General features: G+C 43.3%; 2 protein-coding genes across 4 annotated transcripts in view; both read left to right on the forward strand.

The window, feature by feature from the left end:
- Positions 1-1,178: 1,178 nt before the first annotated feature.
- Positions 1,179-13,678, forward strand: blcap (bladder cancer associated protein). 3 transcript variants are annotated; one of them, XM_080792473.1, is made up of 5 exons: positions 1,179-1,247; positions 3,683-4,058; positions 4,532-4,733; positions 8,515-8,648; positions 10,325-13,678. In XM_080792473.1, the coding sequence occupies exons 3-4, from the start codon at positions 4,590-4,592 to the stop codon at positions 8,632-8,634; spliced, it is 264 nt and encodes an 87-aa protein (XP_080648599.1). In that variant the 5' UTR covers positions 1,179-1,247; positions 3,683-4,058; positions 4,532-4,589; the 3' UTR covers positions 8,635-8,648; positions 10,325-13,678. The 3 variants fall into 3 exon arrangements, with proteins under 3 accessions (XP_080648599.1, XP_080648598.1, XP_080648600.1); XM_080792472.1 differs by having other exon boundaries at positions 10,329-13,678; XM_080792474.1 differs by having other exon boundaries at positions 3,683-4,053; positions 10,329-13,678.
- A 2,656-nt stretch (positions 13,679-16,334) lies between these two features.
- The window catches only part of pigu (phosphatidylinositol glycan anchor biosynthesis, class U), a gene marked incomplete at its 5' end in the record, with an annotated part of 14,049 nt that continues 10,260 nt past the window's right edge, over positions 16,335-20,123 (forward strand). The window contains 4 exons of the mRNA XM_080792544.1: positions 16,335-16,464; positions 18,740-18,804; positions 19,144-19,203; positions 20,036-20,098. Of these exons, the coding sequence (XP_080648670.1) occupies positions 16,335-16,464; positions 18,740-18,804; positions 19,144-19,203; positions 20,036-20,098 (318 nt within the window). The remainder of the gene's footprint in view (positions 16,465-18,739; positions 18,805-19,143; positions 19,204-20,035; positions 20,099-20,123) is intronic.

Raw genomic sequence — 20,123 nt, forward strand, 5'->3', positions numbered from 1 at the left:
ATACAGTTGAGGGCAAGGCCTCATTTTCAATGTAGCCAAGGTTAATACACAAAATACAGTAAAAAACAATACAATCAAACATTATAGATCACATGTCACATGCATGGTTTCGATCTCAAAGTCAACTTTTTCTGTTTTTGTGCTTTCATTTGAAATGTAGTAATAAATGTACCCATTCTGCACACATCACTGTGAAATACTGTGTAGAAATGTACTCATTCTGCACACATTACTGTGAAATACTGTGTAGAAATGTACTCATTCTGCACACATCACTGTGAAATACTGTGTAGAAATGTACTCATTCTGCACACATTACTGTGAAATACTGCATAGAAATGTACTCATTCTGCACACATCACTGTGAAATACTGTGTAGAAATGTACTCATTCTGCACACATTACTGTGAAATACTGCATAGAAATGTACTCATTCTGCACACATCACTGTGAAATACTGTGTAGAAATGTACTCATTCTGCACACATTACTGTGAAATACTGTGTAGAAATGTACTCATTCTGCACACATTACTGTGAAATACTGCATAGAAATGTACTCATTCTGCACACATCACTGTGAAATACTGTGTAGAAATGTACTCATTCTGCACACATTACTGTGAAATACTGTGTAGAAATGTACTCATTCTGCACACATTACTGTGAAATACTGTGTAGAAATGTACTCATTCTACACACATCACTGTGAAATACTGTGTAGAAATGTACTCATTCTGCACATTACTGTGAAATACTGTGTAGAAATGTACTCATTCTGCACACATTACTGTGAAATACTGTGTAGAAATGTACTCATTCTGCACACATTACTGTGAAATACTGTGTAGAAATGTACTCATTCTGCACACATCACTGTGGAATACTGTGTAGAAATGTTCTGCACACATTACTGTGAAATACTGTGTAGAAATGTACTCATTGAATCTGCACATATGTGAAATACTGTGTAGAAATGTACTCATTCTGCACACATCACTGTGGAATACTGTGTAGAAATGTACTCATTCTGCACATTACTGTGAAATATTAAAAAATAAACTTCTACCAATTTCAATCAGCTCATAATAATAATAGTCGCTTCTTTCGGGGCTTAATGCTTTCATAGACCTGGCAACGCCAGCCTTGGGCTTTGCTTGCTTGTTTCTCGCGGGACGTGGCAACCCTGACCTTGTACGCAGCAGTAATGGAGTCTCAGTGACAATGAGACGGAAATAGCTCCGTCAGGTTTGTTTACCTTTTTACATTTATACTTATTCATTCACCGCCTCTCGCTGTAACCGAACGTTCCGCGACGTCTCGGGGGTTTTAATCTAACGGGTTTTTAATGTTTTGTACGCCTGGGGTTTTTAATTTAAGTCCAGTTTATTGTTAGTAGGAGGAAAACAGCAAAAAAAAATGCTGCCTGCTGCTAGCATTAGCATTAGCCTGCTGTGCTAGCTTAGCACAGTGTGGTTCCCATTAAACTTCCTCATGGACCCCCAGAATGATGCTCATTAGCCTTGCGGATCCCCATGTGAAAATATATGCCAAGGAGGACACCCCAGAAGAGTAGAATTGTATGGATCTAGCAGTGATTTTCAACCGTTTTCATTTGAAGGGCCCCCAGGTTTGACATGAATTAGGCTACGGACCCCCTCCATTTAATGGCATTTCTATCTCTGGGACCCCCATTTATATTGTAAAAATCAATGTTAATTTAACTCTGAGAGTGTAAAAATGGAACCATTAGGGTCCATTTGGTTCCATTTGTACACTCTTGACTTACAGACAATTTACAATATGGGCATTTAGCAGACGTTCTTAATCCAGAGCGATTTACATTAAGCAAGAACAAAAAAGCATGGGAATACATCACATGAAAAGCAGACCCATTAGGGTCCATTTGGTTCCATTTGTACACTCAGAGTTACAGACCCATAAGGGTCCATTTGGTTCCATTTGTACACTCAGAGTTACAGACCCATAAGGGTCCATTTGGTTCCATTTGTACACTCTCAGAGTTACAGACCCATAAGGGTCCATTTCCTAACTATCATTTGTCTGGGGACCCCCTGGAACTCCCTCGAGGACCCCTAGGGGTCCCCAGACCCCACTTTGGGAACCAGTGTGCCCAGCATTCATGTGCTGTTTGTTGTTTCCTGAATGAGTCCAGGCTTTAATTAATTCAAATTAAATCACAAGATTTGTTTATGTGTTAATGAATGCACTGTGGTGGTTCTGCTATAGCATTAACCCAGGTTCGGCTCAAACCAGGGGTTCAATTCATTTCGCTCCTATGCATGCAATGATGCCACCAAAATGTGGAACGCCCTACCTTTCCATTTTTTTAGCTCCTTTATGATGAATTCCTGTTCTGTTCTTTGACTTATATAGAAGTGTCTATTTGTACGGCTCTAAATGTTTTGATGAATTGAACATGGTGGACCCTCTTGTAAACATGTCACGTGTAATGCTTAATTGGGTCGTCCACTCTCACAGTTAACAGTCTTTGTATTGACTTTGTGCTTGAAATGTACTGTAATTCTGCAATGTGTTAATACATATTTGAATCAATCAATCAAAACCAACAGACATTACGACATGTGGATCCCTTGGACTCCTTCCAAACCAAACAATTTACAATTTAGGCATTTAGCAGACGCTCTTAATCCAGAGCGACTTACATTAAGCAAGAACAAAAAAGCATGGGAATACATCGCATAAAAACATTTATCATGAAACATGCGTAAGCTAAGAAAGTAACAGTGGAATATCTGTATAATGAAGCTAAACTATACATCTATACTACTATGCTATACATCTGTACTATGACTACATACAATGCAATTATAGTGCTGTCTACATAACATGCTATAAGTCTGTATCAAATGCTATCTAAGTCTACAGAAATGCTTTCTCAAAGAGCACATCTACGGCTGTAATTGTCTGAGTCCCCCCCCCCCTCCTTTCTCACCATACTGCGTCTTTCCCTTTTTTAACTTTCTTCATTGATTTATTGATTGATTTATTAACAGTTTGCAGAATTACAGTACATGCCATGTGAGTGAGTGGACGACACCATAAAGCATTACACTTGTTTACAAGAGGGTCCACCATGTTCAGTTCATCATAACATTCATGGGCGGCTGTGGCTCAGGAGGTAGAGCAGGTCGTCCAATGATCCCTGGGGTCGGCGGTTCGATGTGGAAGTGTCCTTGGGGCAAGACACTGAACCCCACATTGCCTCCAATGAGTCGGTCGGTGTGAGCTCGCCACCGTTGGTGTGTGAATGTGGGAAGTGAGGACGCTGGCGTCGACTGTTCGCCGCTTCACCTCCCAATGTATGAATGAATGAACCGTTGTAAAGCGCTTTGAGCACTTGGAAAAGCACTATAAAAATTAATTAGAAACGTATGGATATACACTTCTATGTGGCCAAAAAAGCAGGCAACGGTGGGGCTGCGCCGTTGCCACAGTCTGACCAGCATGTGGCCAATCACAGGTCATCTTTTCCGGGACTACTTGGACCCGAACATGCGCTCTGTGACGCACGCTCATGCTTCCGCGTTTATATGTCTATATGTTGACCAGTACAACCTGTCTGTCTGTCTGTCTGTCTGTCTGTCTGTCTGTCTGTCTGTCTGTCTGTCTGTCTGTCTGTCTGTCTGTCTGTCCTGTAGGTCTGACCTGACAACAGTAACGTTGACTCCCTACCGCCGCCTAGTGGATTAACACAAACGCTACAAGACCTGGACTCCCTGCTGCCCCCCAGTGGATTACCACAACACCTGCAGGACCTGCTGACTCCACAGTGCCTCCTGCTGGTTGGGATGCCTAACAGAAGACCACACACTGTCACTATGTCGTGTACACAAACTACACACTAAACCAGCCCCGAACTACAAACCTGCCCCCAACAAATCTGGACTACAAATCCCACACATCAGAACTACAAACCCCCCCCACACACACACACACACACACATATCTGGACTACAATTCCCACACATCTGCACTGCTGTGTGGCTGAGCTCTAGCACAGAGGTGAAAGGTAACGTAAGTACATTTATTATCGTAAAATAATAATAATAATAATAATAGTACTACGTTTCTTTCGGGAGGAAACTAACTCCATTTTTGAGGTATTTTCTAATTTTTTTGCCATTGTGTTGGTTAAAAAAAAATATTGAACCAATAGTTCACCAATAGCTCACAACGCATCGCGCTGCGACGCGTTGTGAGCTTGTAGATCGGCTATTTTCAGCATGTAACCAAGCGTAAAATGACTTATACTGGATCTCTTGTCCACTAGTCCCTTCCTAACATTTAGTTGACGAAATTGTCAACATGTTCAGTCTTAGTTTTAGTCGTCATAGCTTAGTTTTCATTTAGTTTTTGTCAGTGAAAAAAAGGTAGAGTCGACGAACATTTTTCGTCTTGGTTTTCAGTCGACGAAAACAACACTGGACCAATCAAAACAGGTCTGTCTGTATAGCAACCAATGAGTGACGTTCATTCTCGTTCCACAGCGGACAGGACGGACAGACTTCCAGCACCTAGACGACGACAACAACAACAACAGGAAGGATGTACTGCCTCCAGTGGTTGCTGCCGGTACTGCTGATCCCCAAGCCTCTGAACCCGGCGCTGTGGTTCAACCACTCCATGTTTATGGGATTCTACCTGCTCAGCTTCCTGCTGGAGAGGAAGCCCTGTACCATCTGTGCTCTGGTGAGTTGACTCAACCCTGTACTATATGACTCTGGTATGTTGACTCAACCCTGTACTATAATGTGCTCTGGTGAGTTGACTCAACCCTGTACTATAATGTGCTCTGGTGAGTTGACTCAACCCTGTACTATAATGTGCTCTGGTGAGTTGACTCAACCCTGTATTATAATGTGCTCTGGTGAGTTGACTCAACCCTGTACTATAATGTGCTCTGGTGAGTTGACTCAACCCTGTACTATAATGTGCTCTGGTGAGTTGACTCAACCCTGTACTATAATGTGCTCTGGTGAGTTGACTCAACCCTGTACTATAATGTGCTCTGGTGAGTTGACTCAACCCTGTACTATAATGTGCTCTGGTGAGTTGACTCAACCCTGTACTATAATGTGCTCTGGTGAGTTGACTCAACCCTGTACTATAATGTGCTCTGGTGAGTTGACTCAACCCTGTATTATAATGTGCTCTGGTGAGTTGACTCAACCCTGTATTATAATGTGCTCTGGTGAGTTGACTCAACCCTGTATTATAATGTGCTCTGGTGAGTTGACTCAACCCTGTATTATAATGTGCTCTGGTGAGTTGACTCAACCCTGTACTATAATGTGCTCTGGTGAGTTGACTCAACCCTGTATTATAATGTGCTCTGGTGAGTTGACTCAACCCTGTATTATAATGTGCTCTGGTGAGTTGACTCAACCCTGTACTATAATGTGCTCTGGTGAGTTGACTCAACCCTGTATTATAATGTGCTCTGGTGAGTTGACTCAACCCTGTATTATATGACTCTGGTGAGTTGACTCAACCCTGTATTATATGACTCTGGTATGTTGACTCAACCCTGTATTATAATGTGCTCTGGTGAGTTGACTCAACCCTGTATTATATGACTCTGGTGAGTTGACTCAACCCTGTATTATATGACTCTGGTATGTTGACTCAACCCTGTATTATAATGTGCTCTGGTGAGTTGACTCAACCCTGTATTATAATGTGCTCTGGTGAGTTGACTCAACCCTGTACTATAATGTGCTCTGGTGAGTTGACTCAACCCTGTACTATAATGTGCTCTGGTGAGTTGACTCAACCCTGTATTATAATGTGCTCTGGTGAGTTGACTCAACCCTGTATTATATGACTCTGGTATGTTGACTCAACCCTGTATTATAATGTGCTCTGGTGAGTTGACTCAACCCTGTATTATATGACTCTGGTATGTTGACTCAACCCTGTATTATAATGTGCTCTGGTGAGTTGACTCAACCCTGTACTATATGACTCTGGTATGTTGACTCAACCCTGCACTATAATGTGCTCTGGTGAGTTGACTCAACCCTGTATTATATGACTCTGGTATGTTGACTCAACCCTGCACTATAATGTGCTCTGGTGAGTTGACTCAACCCTGTACTATAATGTGCTCTGGTGAGTTGACTCAACCCTGTATTATATGACTCTGGTATGTTGACTCAACCCTGCACTATAATGTGCTCTGGTGAGTTGACTCAACCCTGCACTATAATGTGCTCTGGTGAGTTGACTCAACCCTGTACTATAATGTGCTCTGGTGAGTTGTAAGGCTGCAACAGATAATCGATTAATCATAATCAAATGGATTATTCAGTTAGTGGTCAACTAATTTAGTAATTGTAATCGCATCGGCAACTAATTGCTGGAGTTTTTTTGTGCAATTAATCATGGGTGTTTTTCCACTTAACCATAGTTATCCAGTGTTAAAGGAGAATTCCATACTAAAAGGCTTTCTTACCTTTCTTTGTAGTTGTTACGTCCCCACCAAAGAGGTCCAGGTGTTATTTTGTGCAAAAGCTCCTTATTGGCTATTTCCCCTACCATAAGCCCTCAATGAATTGCATTGAATTGAATGGGGCTATGGGGGTGTTGTGCTAATTCGCTTATTACCATCGCTCAAAATTATAATTTATTTTTATATATCCTCTCTTCATAATGTAAATAATATCCCAAGTGGCACACTTTACTACTTCTTTCGATGGAAATAAGCGAACTAGCATAACACCCCATAGCCCCATTCAATTCCCATTCAATGCAATGCAATGCAATTCATTGAGGGCTTATGGTAGGGAAAATAGCCAATAAGGAGTTTTTGCACAAAAAAACACCTGGACCTCTTTGGTGGGGACGTAACAACTACAAAGAAACGTAAGAAAGATAAGAAAGCATTCTAGCATGGACTTCTCCTTTAAGTGTAACTAAACTAAAGAGGAGTGAGTCGTCTCTCTTCCCTTACAACCTGATGATAGTTGCAGTAGTTTTGGGGGCGCCGGCAGTGGCTCAGCGGTTGGATGGACTGGCAAGGTTGCCAGTTCGAACCCTGTGGTGCTCCCCCAGAGTGTCCAAGTGTCCTTGAGCAAGACTCTGAACCCCTAATTGCTCCTGATGTGCTGGTTGGTGCCTTGCATCGGTGTATGAATGGGTGAATTCAAGTTTTTATGATTGATTGATTGAAATATTTATTAACAGTTTGCAGAATTACAGTACATTTCAAGCACAAACTCAATACAAAGACTGTTAACTGTGAGTGGACGACCCAATAAAGCATTACACTTGTTTACAAGAGGGTCCACCTTGTTCAATTCATCAAAAAGTTGTACTTGCATACTGATAGATAGATCTTTATTGTTATATGTACAACGAAATTACTGTAAATTACTGTTAATAAATACATCAATCTATATATATATACATATATCTCTATCAATCAATCAAGATTCATGGATCTAATCATATTTTAGATTAATATGTCTAATTCTAGATTCATAGAATCTAGTTGATAAGAAATCCAACATTGCCACCTTGTGGATCACTAGACAAACTGCAGCCATCCAACACAATAGCGTAGTATCATGGCTGTTTTCTAAGTGGTTAAAAAGGAACATCGTTAGTTTTTATATATTATTTATTTTAACATTTTATTGTATTTTATTTGTACTCTCCAGGTCCATTAGCCCTAATACCGTTGCTCCTGTGGACCAGACCTAATTATAACACAAACATGACGGAACGTCGGAAATTAAATATGATAAGGCTTTCTTCAGAATAATGTCTAAACCTATAGCTTATTTACTATGATGACACAATGATTACGGCATGTTTGGAGACCAACTAGCCTACTCGTCGTCGTCAAAATAATGTTTGAGCGGTAGAGTGGCTGGATGGTAAACCGCAAGGTTGCCAGTTCGAACCCTGTGGTGCTCCCCCAGAGTTAGTGTCAAAGTGTCCTTGAGCAAGACACTGAACCCCTAATTGTTCCTGATGTGCTGGTTGGTGCCTTGCATGGTTTCCTCCGGCATCGGTGTGTGAATGTGTGTGTGAATGAATGGGTGAATGTAATGCACAATCTATGTAAAGCGCCTTGGATAAAGTTCTATATAAATGCACCATTTGGAACTTGGACACTCGGGCATGAAGGAAGCGTGAGTTCAAGTTCGTTGCTCTCCCCAGGTTGGCGGAGGGTGTGTAGAGCCCAGGATCACATTAGATGATTGACACAGGGGTGAAAAATGGGTTACAAAATCGTGGGATTAAAAAAATATAAAATAAAATAAAAAATGCACCATTTACCTTTTTGCACATTCACAGCAGCGACTGCAAAGCTAAAAAGTAAACCCATCTAAAAAAATAGCAGATCTACAAGCTCGTAGAGCGGCACTCGGTGCCACGGCTCTACGAGCTTGTAGATCTGCTATTTCTTTTCAACAGCTCAAAGTATAACAACATGTTGTTGTTGTTGTTCTGTTTTCTATAGGTGTTCCTGGCGGCCCTCTTCCTGTTGTGCTACAGCTGTTGGGGAAACTGTTTCCTGTACCACTGTCCCGACGCCAGTCTGCCCGCCGTCTCACCCCACCCAGCTGTCGTTGGCACCTAGAGACAGACAGACAGGTACCCGTCTCACCCCACCCAGCTGTCGTTGGCACCTAGAGACAGACAGACAGGTACCCGTCTCACCACACCCAGCTGTCGTTGGCACCTAGAGACAGACAGACAGGTACCCGTCTCACCCCACCCAGCTGTCGTTGGCACCTAGAGACAGACAGACAGGTACCCGTCTCACCCCACCCAGCTGTCGTTGGCACCTAGAGACAGACAGACAGACAGGTACCCGTCTCACCCCACCCAGCTGTCGTTGGCACCTAGAGACAGACAGACAGACAGGTACCCGTCTCACCCCACCCAGCTGTCGTTGGCACCTAGATACAGACAGACAGGTACCCGTCTCACCCCACCCAGCTGTCGTTGGCACCTAGAGACAGACAGACAGACAGGTACCCGTCTCACCCCACCCAGCTGTCGTTGGCACCTAGAGACAGACAGACAGACAGGTACCCGTCTCACCCCACCCAGCTGTCGTTGGCACCTAGAGACAGACAGACAGACAGGTACCCGTCTCACCCCACCCAGCTGTCGTTGGCACCTAGATACAGACAGACAGGTACCCGTCTCACCCCACCCAGCTGTCGTTGGCACCTAGAGACAGACAGACAGGTACCCGTCTCACCCCACCCAGCTGTCGTTGGCACCTACAGACAGACAGACAGACAGGTAGCTCTGGTCCATAGCCTTACTGCTTCGATTCTGCCCTGCAGTAAGGCTATGGGACTTTCAGTTTTAAATCTCAAATCTCAATCAGACCAGCCTCTCCTCTTCTGTGGAAATCTCACGAACGTTTGACCTTCTCACCAATACAAACACGGGTTGTGTCAATAGAAAGCCTACTTTCCTTAGTGGACGCACTCTGAGCCCCCCACCACACGTATAAACTGTACTTTTTGGCCAAAATTAAGGGATTTTATTTTATAATTTTTTATATTATTTTATTATTATAAATACTTTTAGTTACTCCGCTCGCTGCGCCCTCTACCGATATTTCCCAGAGAACTGCCTCATAGAGAATATGATTCCTCCGGTGAAAGAAAACGTGTGGTGGGAGGGGCTCGGAGTGTGAGGGGGTGGGGGGCTCAGAGTGTGAGGGGGTGGGGGGCTCAGAGTGTGAGGGGGTGGGGGGCTCAGAGTGCGTCCACTAGGGAAAGTAGTTTCGGCGCGCAGGACTTCGTCAGTGTCAGAATTCTGACACTGACGAAGGTCTGCGCGCCGAAACGCGTTTGTCTGGTTTGACTGTTGCTGCTGCTGCGGATCATCTACAATTAAATAAGACTCTTACTACAACTGAGAGTGCATATTTTATTCTCTTTCTAGTTTCTACATGTTCCCTTCGAATCTGCACCCAGCACACGCCTGAATCCTTAAAAGACTGTTTGAGTTGAGCGCTGCCTTTTCCCTTGAAGTGATGTGTTCACTAAAGGCAACCATTTACAAATAATAATCTAGTCTGAATCAGATCTGTGCCACATCAAGACTGGAATCCGATTTGTTTAAACTGATTAGTCTAAATGCAGACAGGTCACCAACGGGTCACATGGAATCAGACTTTTGTGATCTGAGACGTACATTCAGAGGTGGTTTTCAAATCCGATTCAAATCTGATTTCAGGAGATCTGTCTCAGTCTGAATGCAACAACCTGATCTTTAACATCAGATTCCATGTGACCGATGTATTCACAGGTCTGGCTGGGAGGAGGCGGAGGAGGAGGAGGAGGAGGGGAGAGAGAGAGAGAGAGAGAGACATGGACTGTGTGAGGAGAGGGGGAGAGAGAGAGTGAGTGAGAGCGCCACCATGCTGTGAGAGGGGTGAGTGACCGTGGATGAGGAGGAGGAGACACTGCCAGCGCTGTGAGGACAACTGTAGAAGACATCCTGTTACCATGGTGATCACACTGAGAACTGTGGGGTCCGAGGGGTCCTTGAGGGGGTCCGGGGACCCCCACGGTGGGGTCCTGGAGGGGAGGGAGTTCCAGGGGGTCCCCAGCTAAATGATAACAAGCAACCAAATGGACCCTTATTGGTCTGTGACTCAAGAGAGTGTACAAATGGAACCAGACGGACCCACATTTGGTTCCGTTCGTACACCCTCTGAGTGAAATTAACATTGATTTTACGATATAAAATTAAATGTGGTTCCAAAAGAAGGAAATGGGGGTCCGTATAGCCTGCTGCGTGTCAAACTGGGGGGGGGGTCCCTGAAATTAAAACGGTTGAAGAGAATCAGTGCTAGAGCCGTAGAAATCTTCTCTTATGGGGGTCCCGGGGGGGGTCCGTGGGATGACAAGTATATCCATTTGGGGGTCCTTGATATGAAAAGGTTTGGAACCATAATGGTCACACTGACCGGTTGATGGACAGGAGGGGCCTATTCATAGTCCGCTCAACTTCAGTGATGTCATGTTGTAGTTTTCAGTGGTCAAACCTCTTCACTGAAAACTACAACATGACATCACTGAAGTTGAGCGGATGTGCTGTTGAAAGGCACGCTTGCGTTACGCACGCCCAGAGCCATAGAGTAAGACAGTTACGACAACTATGTTCACTTCATGGGGTTTCAGTCCAACGGAGGCTCTCCTACATAGACTTCTATTGGCTTCAGTCCAATGGAGGCTCTCCTACATAGACTTCTATTGGCTTCAGTCTAATGGAGGCTCTCCTACATAGACTTCTATTGGCTTCAGTCCAATGGAGGCTCTCCTACATAGACTTCTATTGGCTTCAGTCCAATGGAGGCTCTCCTACATAGACTTCTATTGGCTTCAGTCCAATGGAGGCTCTCCTACATAGACTTCTATTGGCTTCAGTCCAATGGAGGCTCTCCTACATAGACTTCTATTGGCTTCAGTCCAATGGAGGCTCTCCTACATAGACTTCTATTGGCTTCAGTCCAATGGAGACTCTCCTACATAGACTTCTATTGGCTTCAGTCCAATGGAGGCTCTCCTACATAGACTTCTATTGGCTTCAGTCCAACAGAGGCTCTCCTACATAGACTTCTATTGGCGAAGAGTGACAAAGTCCTGGACCGGAAGTAGGCAGAAATGCATTGGACTCACAAGGCAACAGCCCAGCTTTAATGATCTTAAATCCCTTTTATTTTAGATCGTTTTGTAGTAATAGTACAACACAAACATTACAGAGACTTTAGTTGTCACTGTACAATACTTTAAAACAGTTGTCATGTTGCACACATGCCTAAAATAGCTCTTATTTGTGCCTCCCGCCCTCGTTGAAAACAATGTATTTCAAACTCCGAGCTCCGTTTTCTGCCCCCTCAATGTCGTAACTCTCTTTCTCTATGGCTGTGCGCACGCCAAAGCTTAACCCATTCTGACCTGAGATCAGATTCATACGAGGTTTCCACTGGACACACACATGGTCTGATTAACCCATTCTGACCTGAGATCGGATTCTAAAAATGTCAGTCGTTCTTCGATTTTTTTCAAAAATAGCAGACCTATCTATAGATCTGCTATTTTTCAATAGCTAAAGCATAACATGATGCGACAAAATGGGTTCCCGTTCAGAATGGGTTAATGGCACACAACAAGCTTTGTACACACGCGGCCCAGAACCGAAGGAGGCGTCTACCTTTCTAGGTCTGCACCAGTGGTTTTCAACCCTTTTTTCATATCAAGGTCCAATAAATTATTTATTCAGCATTTGAGCCACGGAACCACCATCTGATGACATTTAGCCTCTCAGACCCATTTGAGCCACGGAACCACCGTCTGATGACATTTAGCCTCTCAGACCCATTTGAGCCACGGAACCACCGTTTGATGACGTTTAGCCTCTCAGACCCATTTGAGCCACGGAACCACCGTTTGATGACATTTAGCCTCTCAGACCCATTTGAGCCACGGAACCACCGTTTGATGACATTTAGCCTCTCAGACCCATTTGAGCCACGGAACCACCGTTTGATGACATTTAGCCTCTCAGACCCAGACCGTTTGACGAGACCCCAAATCTTGGCTGATTTTGTTCCATGCTGTATCGATGTCGGTACCATTAGGAGAGAGAGAACGCAGGCAAACGTTGATCAAAATAACTAATAATTATTCTACATTCTCTAATTGCGTTAGACTTCTTTGTTTTCATTCTTACGCTCTCAAGAGTTAAAGATCTAATAAGTAAGGGTCCATTTGGTTACCAACTCTCCCATCGGGACCCCCTGGAACCCCCTCAAGGTCCCCGGACCACTGGTTGAGAACCACTGGTCTATACCACAACACGTGCGCGCACACACACACACGCACACACACACACACACACACACACACACACACACACGCACGCGCGCGCGCGCGCGCGCGCGCGCGCACGTACGTACATGTCTGGTGTTGCCTCGTCCCAACAACATCCCTCCTCTCTCCTCGCCGTTGTCGTGGAAACCATCAACCGTGCAACCTAATTGGTGTGTGTGTGTGTGTGTGTTTTTCCTGTGCATGAGGGAGGCGGGGTTTCATTGTTTTTTTTCTTTTGTTCCCTGTTTATTTTTGTTTTTTTTTGTGTTGATTTTTATTCACATGCTGAAAGTTTCCAAAGGGGTTATGTGTGTGTGTGTGTGTGTGTGTGTGTGTGTGTGTGTGTGTGTGTCTGTGTGGCGCGCACACACACACACTGTGCGCGTGTGTGGCGCGACTGTGTATTTCTTGGTTAATATGGGTTTGGAACATAAAGAAAGTATTCCTTTTTTTTTGGAGGACAAAGTACTCCCAACTCCAGTACTTTGAGTCATGGAGTGTACTATAAAGCTGATCCTGGTTCAGAAGATGACCACGTCCTCCTGGTGGTCCCAATGCTGTACTTCACTTCAATTCAGACCTGAGACCACATTCTGCAAAATGTCTTCTAAATGCTAAACAGTATATGACAAAAAAAAAAACCTACGGTATGTTTCAAATGTCAGAGGTTCATCTCAACACTGTTTCATGTCAAGGACCTCCCAACAAATATACTGTTTGTACAGTAATTGGCCGCAGACCCTCATCTCAAAATGTTTTTGTTAAGGACCCCCACCCTAACCTGACGCTGCCAGATGAGGGCGGTATTGCGGAAACATATTCCCCAACACAACACTCATCTGGGATCTCTGACGGAGTTGAGCCCTGAGTCAGATCTGCTTCGTACCGAACCAATCAGCGTGAGCTAAAGGCGGGATGCGGATGTGACGGTATATAGACACGTCGATATGATTGGTTGTGTTTGCACGCCCACACGGTGATAGACAGACGCTCCCATCCAATCATCTACCATGTATCTTGAAAAAAAGGAACAGCCCCGTCATCGAATTTGCTTCCGCGATCCCAGATCCCAATAAGCTGTGAAACAAATTTGTGTAGCAAGCTTTTTGGATCTGGCAGCGTCAGGTTACCCCCACCCCCCACCAAAAGCAAAGATATTCTTTGTTAAAAACGTTCACTGTGAAAGAATATTATTTATGTTCAAAGATTTGCGCCACGTTTTCACGATTTTCTTTCAAAAAATGGCAGATCTACAAGCTTGTAAAACTTTACCCAACAATAACAAAAGTATCCCCTTGGTTTTGGGTCTGAGAGGCTAAAATCTCATCAAAATGGTGGTCCGTGGCGTGGCTCAAATATTACATAAATAAATACATAAAGAATGGGCCTTGATATGAAAAGGGTTGGGGGGGGCGGGGGGGGGGGGGGAAGCAGTGGTTTGAATCACTGGAGTTTACTCTGTTTTTAGTATTGAAAAGTATGAATTGTCGCACATCAATGACATCATCACATCATGGCGGAGAATCTGATGTAAATAATGATGCAATCCCCGAAGGTCAGAGGTCAAAACCAACTGTCCTGCTGTGCTCTGTGTGTGTGTGTGTGTGTGTGTGTGTGTGTGTGAGAGAGAGAGAGAGTTTGTGTGTGTGAGAGAGAGAGAGAGAGAGAGAGTGTGTGTGTGTGCGTGCGTGAGTTGATCTTGGGTCTAGTATTGCTAAATCATGACTGCTTTTTGGTTTTAATTTAAATAAAGTGTTTTCCTGTTGAAATGTGTCGTTGGAAAGTCTTTTGTTGTGTGTAGAAAATAAGTTAAAAAGTGTTGTTTTCGTCGACTTTAAACCAAGACGAAAAATGTTCGTCGACTACCTTTTTTCACCTGCGAAAACTAAATGAAAACTGAGCTATGGTGACTAAAACTAAGACTAAATATCCTGACAATGTCTTCAACAAATAAAAGCTAGACTCAAATGTTTGGAAGGGACTATAGTGGACAAGAGATCCATAGTATGAGTCATTTTACTATTAGTTGCATGCTGAAAATAGCTGCTATGTTCAGCAAGTGAAAAAGAAAACTCATTACGATGGCATCAAGGCCCGCCAAATTACATTTTGTTTGACTAAATCAACTAGATTTAGTCGACTAAAATCTTATATTTTGTCGACTAAAAGTAGACTAACACTAAAACATTTCCAGGTGACTAAAATATGACTAAAACTAAATGGAAGTTTCATTCCAAAGACTGATTAAACTAAAGTTTTATTTGTTCAAGCACACCTTTATCATACTTATATTAAACTTTATTTGTAGTATAGCGCCTTTCATGACATGATGAAATAAATGCGAGTGCTTTTTACAGTCTATGGTTGAAACACTGCATGGGATACAACTTTTATCATATAATATTTAGTCTTGGAAGTGTTATAATAATTACTAATTAGGTCTGGTCCACAGGAGCAACAGTATTAGGGCTAATGGACCTGGAGTGTACAAATAAAATACATTTAAATGTTAAAATAAATAATATATAAAAACAAACGATATGTTCCTTTTAAGCACTTAGAAAACAGCCTTGATAATATACTATTGTGTTGGATGGCTGCAGTTTGTCTAGTGATCCACAAGGTGGCACTGTTGGATTTCTTATCAACTAGATTCTATGAATCTACCATTCGACATATTCATCTGAAATATGATTAGAGCCATGAATCTTGATTGATTGATATAGATTGATTGAAGTATTTATTAACAGTAATCTACAGTAATTTCGTTGTATATGTTACAATAACAATAAAGATCTATCTATCAGTATGCAAGTACAACTTTTTGATGAATTGAACAAGGTGGACCCTCTTGTAAACAAGTGTAATGCTTTATTGGGTCGTCCACTCACAGTTAACAGTCTTTGTATTGAGTTTGTGCTTGAAATGTACTGTAATTCTGCAAACTGTTAATAAATATTTCAATCAATCAATCGAATCAAAAAACTGTGACGACACACCATTCTTAAAGCACTATACTTGTTTACAACAGGGTGCACCATTTTCAATTCATCAGAGCATTTAGAGACGTACAAATAATTCAAATATATACTTATATATAACAAAAACAAACAAGGAAATCCTCATTAAAGGAGGTAAATATATCTTAAATGACAGTTGAATAATGAATTTATTTGTATTTATTTACAGATAACAAATTAACAATCAGACAGGGTGTTTACTAGGGGTTTTATTTGTCATTCAATAATCAATAGTCTCTCAAGACAGTTGCCAAATTTCGAGGAACAACAGGGGAGGCGCTGTTTTCCCGAATATTTGACGATGGCATTCTCAGATTTCTGCTGTATATTGACTACCTTTCCCGTCGTGCCTCGGTGTTCCTGCTGTATTGACTACATTTCCCGTCGTGCCTCGGTGTTCCTGCTCTCAGTCCAACATGGCGGCTCCCTTGACTCTGCTGCTGGTGGTGGCGGTGACGATCCGGGCGGTTCTGTTCCGGTCCGGTCTGGCCGCTCTGGTGGCGGACCGGGTCGAGGTGGTGTCGCCGCTCAACGCCTGGAAGAGAGGTCAGCGGCTCATTAGCATCTCATTAGCATCTCATTATTAGCACGTTGAAAATAAACGATGAGGTTCTGAATCTCTTCCCGGTTCAGCCCACAACAACAATCAGTGTTTCTCAAACTATCTATTCTCTCCACTTCATGTCAATTCAGTACAATTTAAATGTAGCTTTATTGGCATGATAACTGATAAGTCATACGTTTACATAATGCCAAGGCAAGTGCCAAAAGCACAATAATGTAAAGGGAGAGGGGGAGAAATCACACCCCTATGAAGTGATCCTCCTATGTCATCTCAACACAGACCCTCAAAGCTGGACATAGGAGGGTCTATAGCCTACTAGCGCCACTCAAAAACAAAACTATATGTACAGTTGTAGTCCTAGAAATGACTGTGATATTACATACCTTTCATGTATTACACACTAGCAGCATAGATCTCAAAGTGGGCTCCTTGAGTAGCCTTCATTTGCAACTCTAGATTTCTTTTACAATGGGATGAATCTAGAGTTTCATAAAAAAAATCCACCGTAGACATGTTTTGAGCTAGTTCAAGGTTTCTTTATTTTGTGTCCCGAAGGAGAAATTTGTCTTGGACCCCATGGGACCCGCCCTGCAGCATACAGATACAATACAATACAATACAATACACAATACAAGACAACAAAGGCACCCAGTGACCCGTACAACATTAAAATAACACCACCATACCTATAGTGCAAAAGAGGGGAAGAACATCACCTCAAAACCTTCGACCCCTACCCCGTCTGCCCTCTGCCAGGACTCTGTTAAGGAGTGTGATTGACAGAGGGACAAAGGAACGCTTGTACCTATTATACTTGCACGCATGTCGCATGGACCTCGTACCCCCTACCTGATGGCATTAGCCAATACTCAGGGTATAGCATAGTGCATGGGAGGGGTCAGACACAGTTTTATTAACCTGCCCAATGGTGGCCTGCTCAAAGATGACCTGGGGGGTGATCGGAGGTGACTTACTAGACATACCCATGATCTTCCCTGCCATTTTGGCTAATCTAAGGATCTCAGATTTGTATTTTACAGTTGATGATACCATACCTTAGAATTGACTATACTATAGCTCTATAGAAGATCAGCATTATTGTTTCTATACTTACACCAACAAGTCTGAGCCTACGGAGAAAATGAAGGGTGCTGGTGTACTTTAGCACACATACTTGTCACTGTCAGCTACTTAACTTTCTGTCAAGAACTTCTCTGCGTGTGATTCTTTTTCTAGGTGTTGGAGTTTGGAGTTTCATTTTTATTAACGGGTCGCGCTAATAATATACTGGTATATAATATGCGAGACGTAGCTTCGAGCAGGAGTCTCTTCCTGGTTTTTAACCCATTCTGACCGGGAACCCGTTTTGGTGTTAGCATCATGTTATGCTTTAGCTATTGAAAAATAGCAGATCTACAAGCTCATAGCGCGCCACCGAGTGGCGCGCTACGAGCTTGTAGGTCTGCTATTTTTGAAAGATCGAAGAACGACTGACATTTTTTAAGAATCTGATCTCAGGTCAGAATGGGTTGATCAGACCAGTGTGTGTGTCCAGTGGAAACCTCGTATGAATCTGATCTCAGGTCAGAATGGGTTAAACAGCTGGTGGATGGAATATGATGCAACCTGCAGCGTGGGCGCCGGTGCTTTTGGGAAGCACCGCCCACGCTCAGAGTCAGTGCACAACGTTTTTAACTCAAACCTTTGCTTCTCTGTGTGTGTGTGTGTGTGTGTGTGTGTGTGTGTGTGTGTGTGTGTGGAGGGGGGGGGGGGGGGGGGGGTGGGATCCCTGCCTGGAACAGCATGTTTTCAGATGGGGGTCCGTTGCCAAATACAGATAACTCTGGGGATCCTTGACATTAAAAAGGTTGAGCAACACTGACATAGAAACTGTCAGGGATGTCGTCACTCTTACCTAGTTGTGACGTCATCCCCTCCTTATATAAGGCATCCACGCCAGCACCAGTCTCTGTCCGATTATTGAATATCAACGTAGTCAGTATTGAGATTCTAATTCTAAACCTGCAAGCTAAGCATTCTTAACTTGCTCCCAAAACTGAAGAACATCTAAGACTATAAAGGTCAGCACTTTCCGCGCTTGCGACCAAGACCTTCTCCATCCTTACAGAAACATAGGGTTTTTCAGAGAACTGTCAGGATTCAGAAGACATTTTAGAATCAGCCTCATAGCGTCTAAATGTGGTTTATTTAGTTGTATAAATGATAATTAAATTAATGAATCAATGTGTGTTTCAGTGGTGGAGGGTTTGGCTCTGTTGGATCTGGGAATCTCCCCTTACTCTGGAGATGTGTTTCACGAGGTAACGTGTGCTCTCACACACACACACTGACACACAGTCACACACACACACACACACACACACACACACACACACACACACACACACACACACACACACACACACACACACACACACACACACACACACACACACACAGTCACACACACACACACACACACACACAGTCACACACACACACACACACACACACACACACACACACACACACACACATGCATGCTCGTGCGTGATGTCATTGATACTGTCTGTGTGATGTCACTGATACTGTGATGTCACTGAGTGCGTGATGTCATTGATACTGTCTGTGTGATGTCGTACTGTGTGATGTCATTTCAGACTCCCCTCACCATCTACCTGTTCCACTTTGTGGTGGATTACGCAGAGATCACCTTCATGGTGAGTACTGCTGATGATGTCATCGTGATCGTCGATGACATGCTTGTGGTTGGTTTCAACCAGGGGGGCAGTCAGACGGATATTTTGTGAAGCCACTAAGGAAATGAAAGTTCATATAATGGCCTGTTGTGGCGCTGTCATTGGGCTCAAAAAAAACCCATAGCCCCATAGAAGTCCATGTATTTGGGCCCAACTTCACCTAGACTGTATTACCTTAATAAATATGGTCATGAATACTTTTTGCTTCCAGTCACTAGTTTAAAGTCTCATTTCTAATGTCATAATATTCTTTTTGGAAAATTATGGTCCCATTTATTTAAAAAATGACCATAAAGTCGCGCATGTTCTGAGGGGCGTGGCTACCGTTACAGTCTATGAACGGGATCCCCCTCCCACTCGAGTCAAAATAAAAACCAACGAAGAAGAAGGGGGAAGTCCCGCCTCGTTGTCTGGGCCAGCCAATGGGCCAGCTGGCCTGAACTGGGCCAAAACGGATCTAGAAAGATGGCGACTTCCATTGCAAGGACTGACAGGCTTCATTTTACGTTCACGTTAGACCCGCGGAACGCTTTGTCCATATTTTTTACAGTCTATGGTTTCAACCAGGGGTGGGAGCTATCGATCAATTGACAATTGATACGTTTTGATAACCTTATCGATCGATTAACGGGTTAGTTGATAAGCGGCGTTTTTTTATAAACATCTTGTCTTGTCAGTCACATACCATAATCAAAAGCAGAGACGTTTCTGTGGCTACCAAGGGAAGGGGGGGACTTATTGTGCGTTCCACATGCTGTATTCTGACCTCTCTCTCTCTCTCTCTCTCTCTCAGTTGGCTGATGTCATCACTGCAGTGGCTCTGTACCTCGCAGCAAAGGACTACAACAAACAAGTGGTGAGTAACCAATGAGAGAAGCTTT

This window comes from Protomyctophum bolini (genome assembly GCF_963924005.1).
Source record: "Protomyctophum bolini genome assembly, chromosome: 20".
Lineage (NCBI taxonomy): Eukaryota > Metazoa > Chordata > Actinopteri > Myctophiformes > Myctophidae > Protomyctophum > Protomyctophum bolini.

Excerpts from the sequence above, each read along its gene's own strand:
- blcap (XM_080792473.1), top strand. The coding sequence starts at position 4,590 with ATGTACTGCCTCCAGTGGTTGCTGCCGGTACTGCTGATCCCCAAGCCT. Across the intron at positions 4,734-8,514 it reads CCTGTACCATCTGTGCTCTG|GTGTTCCTGGCGGCCCTCTT; the intron begins GTGAGTTGACTC and ends TGTTTTCTATAG.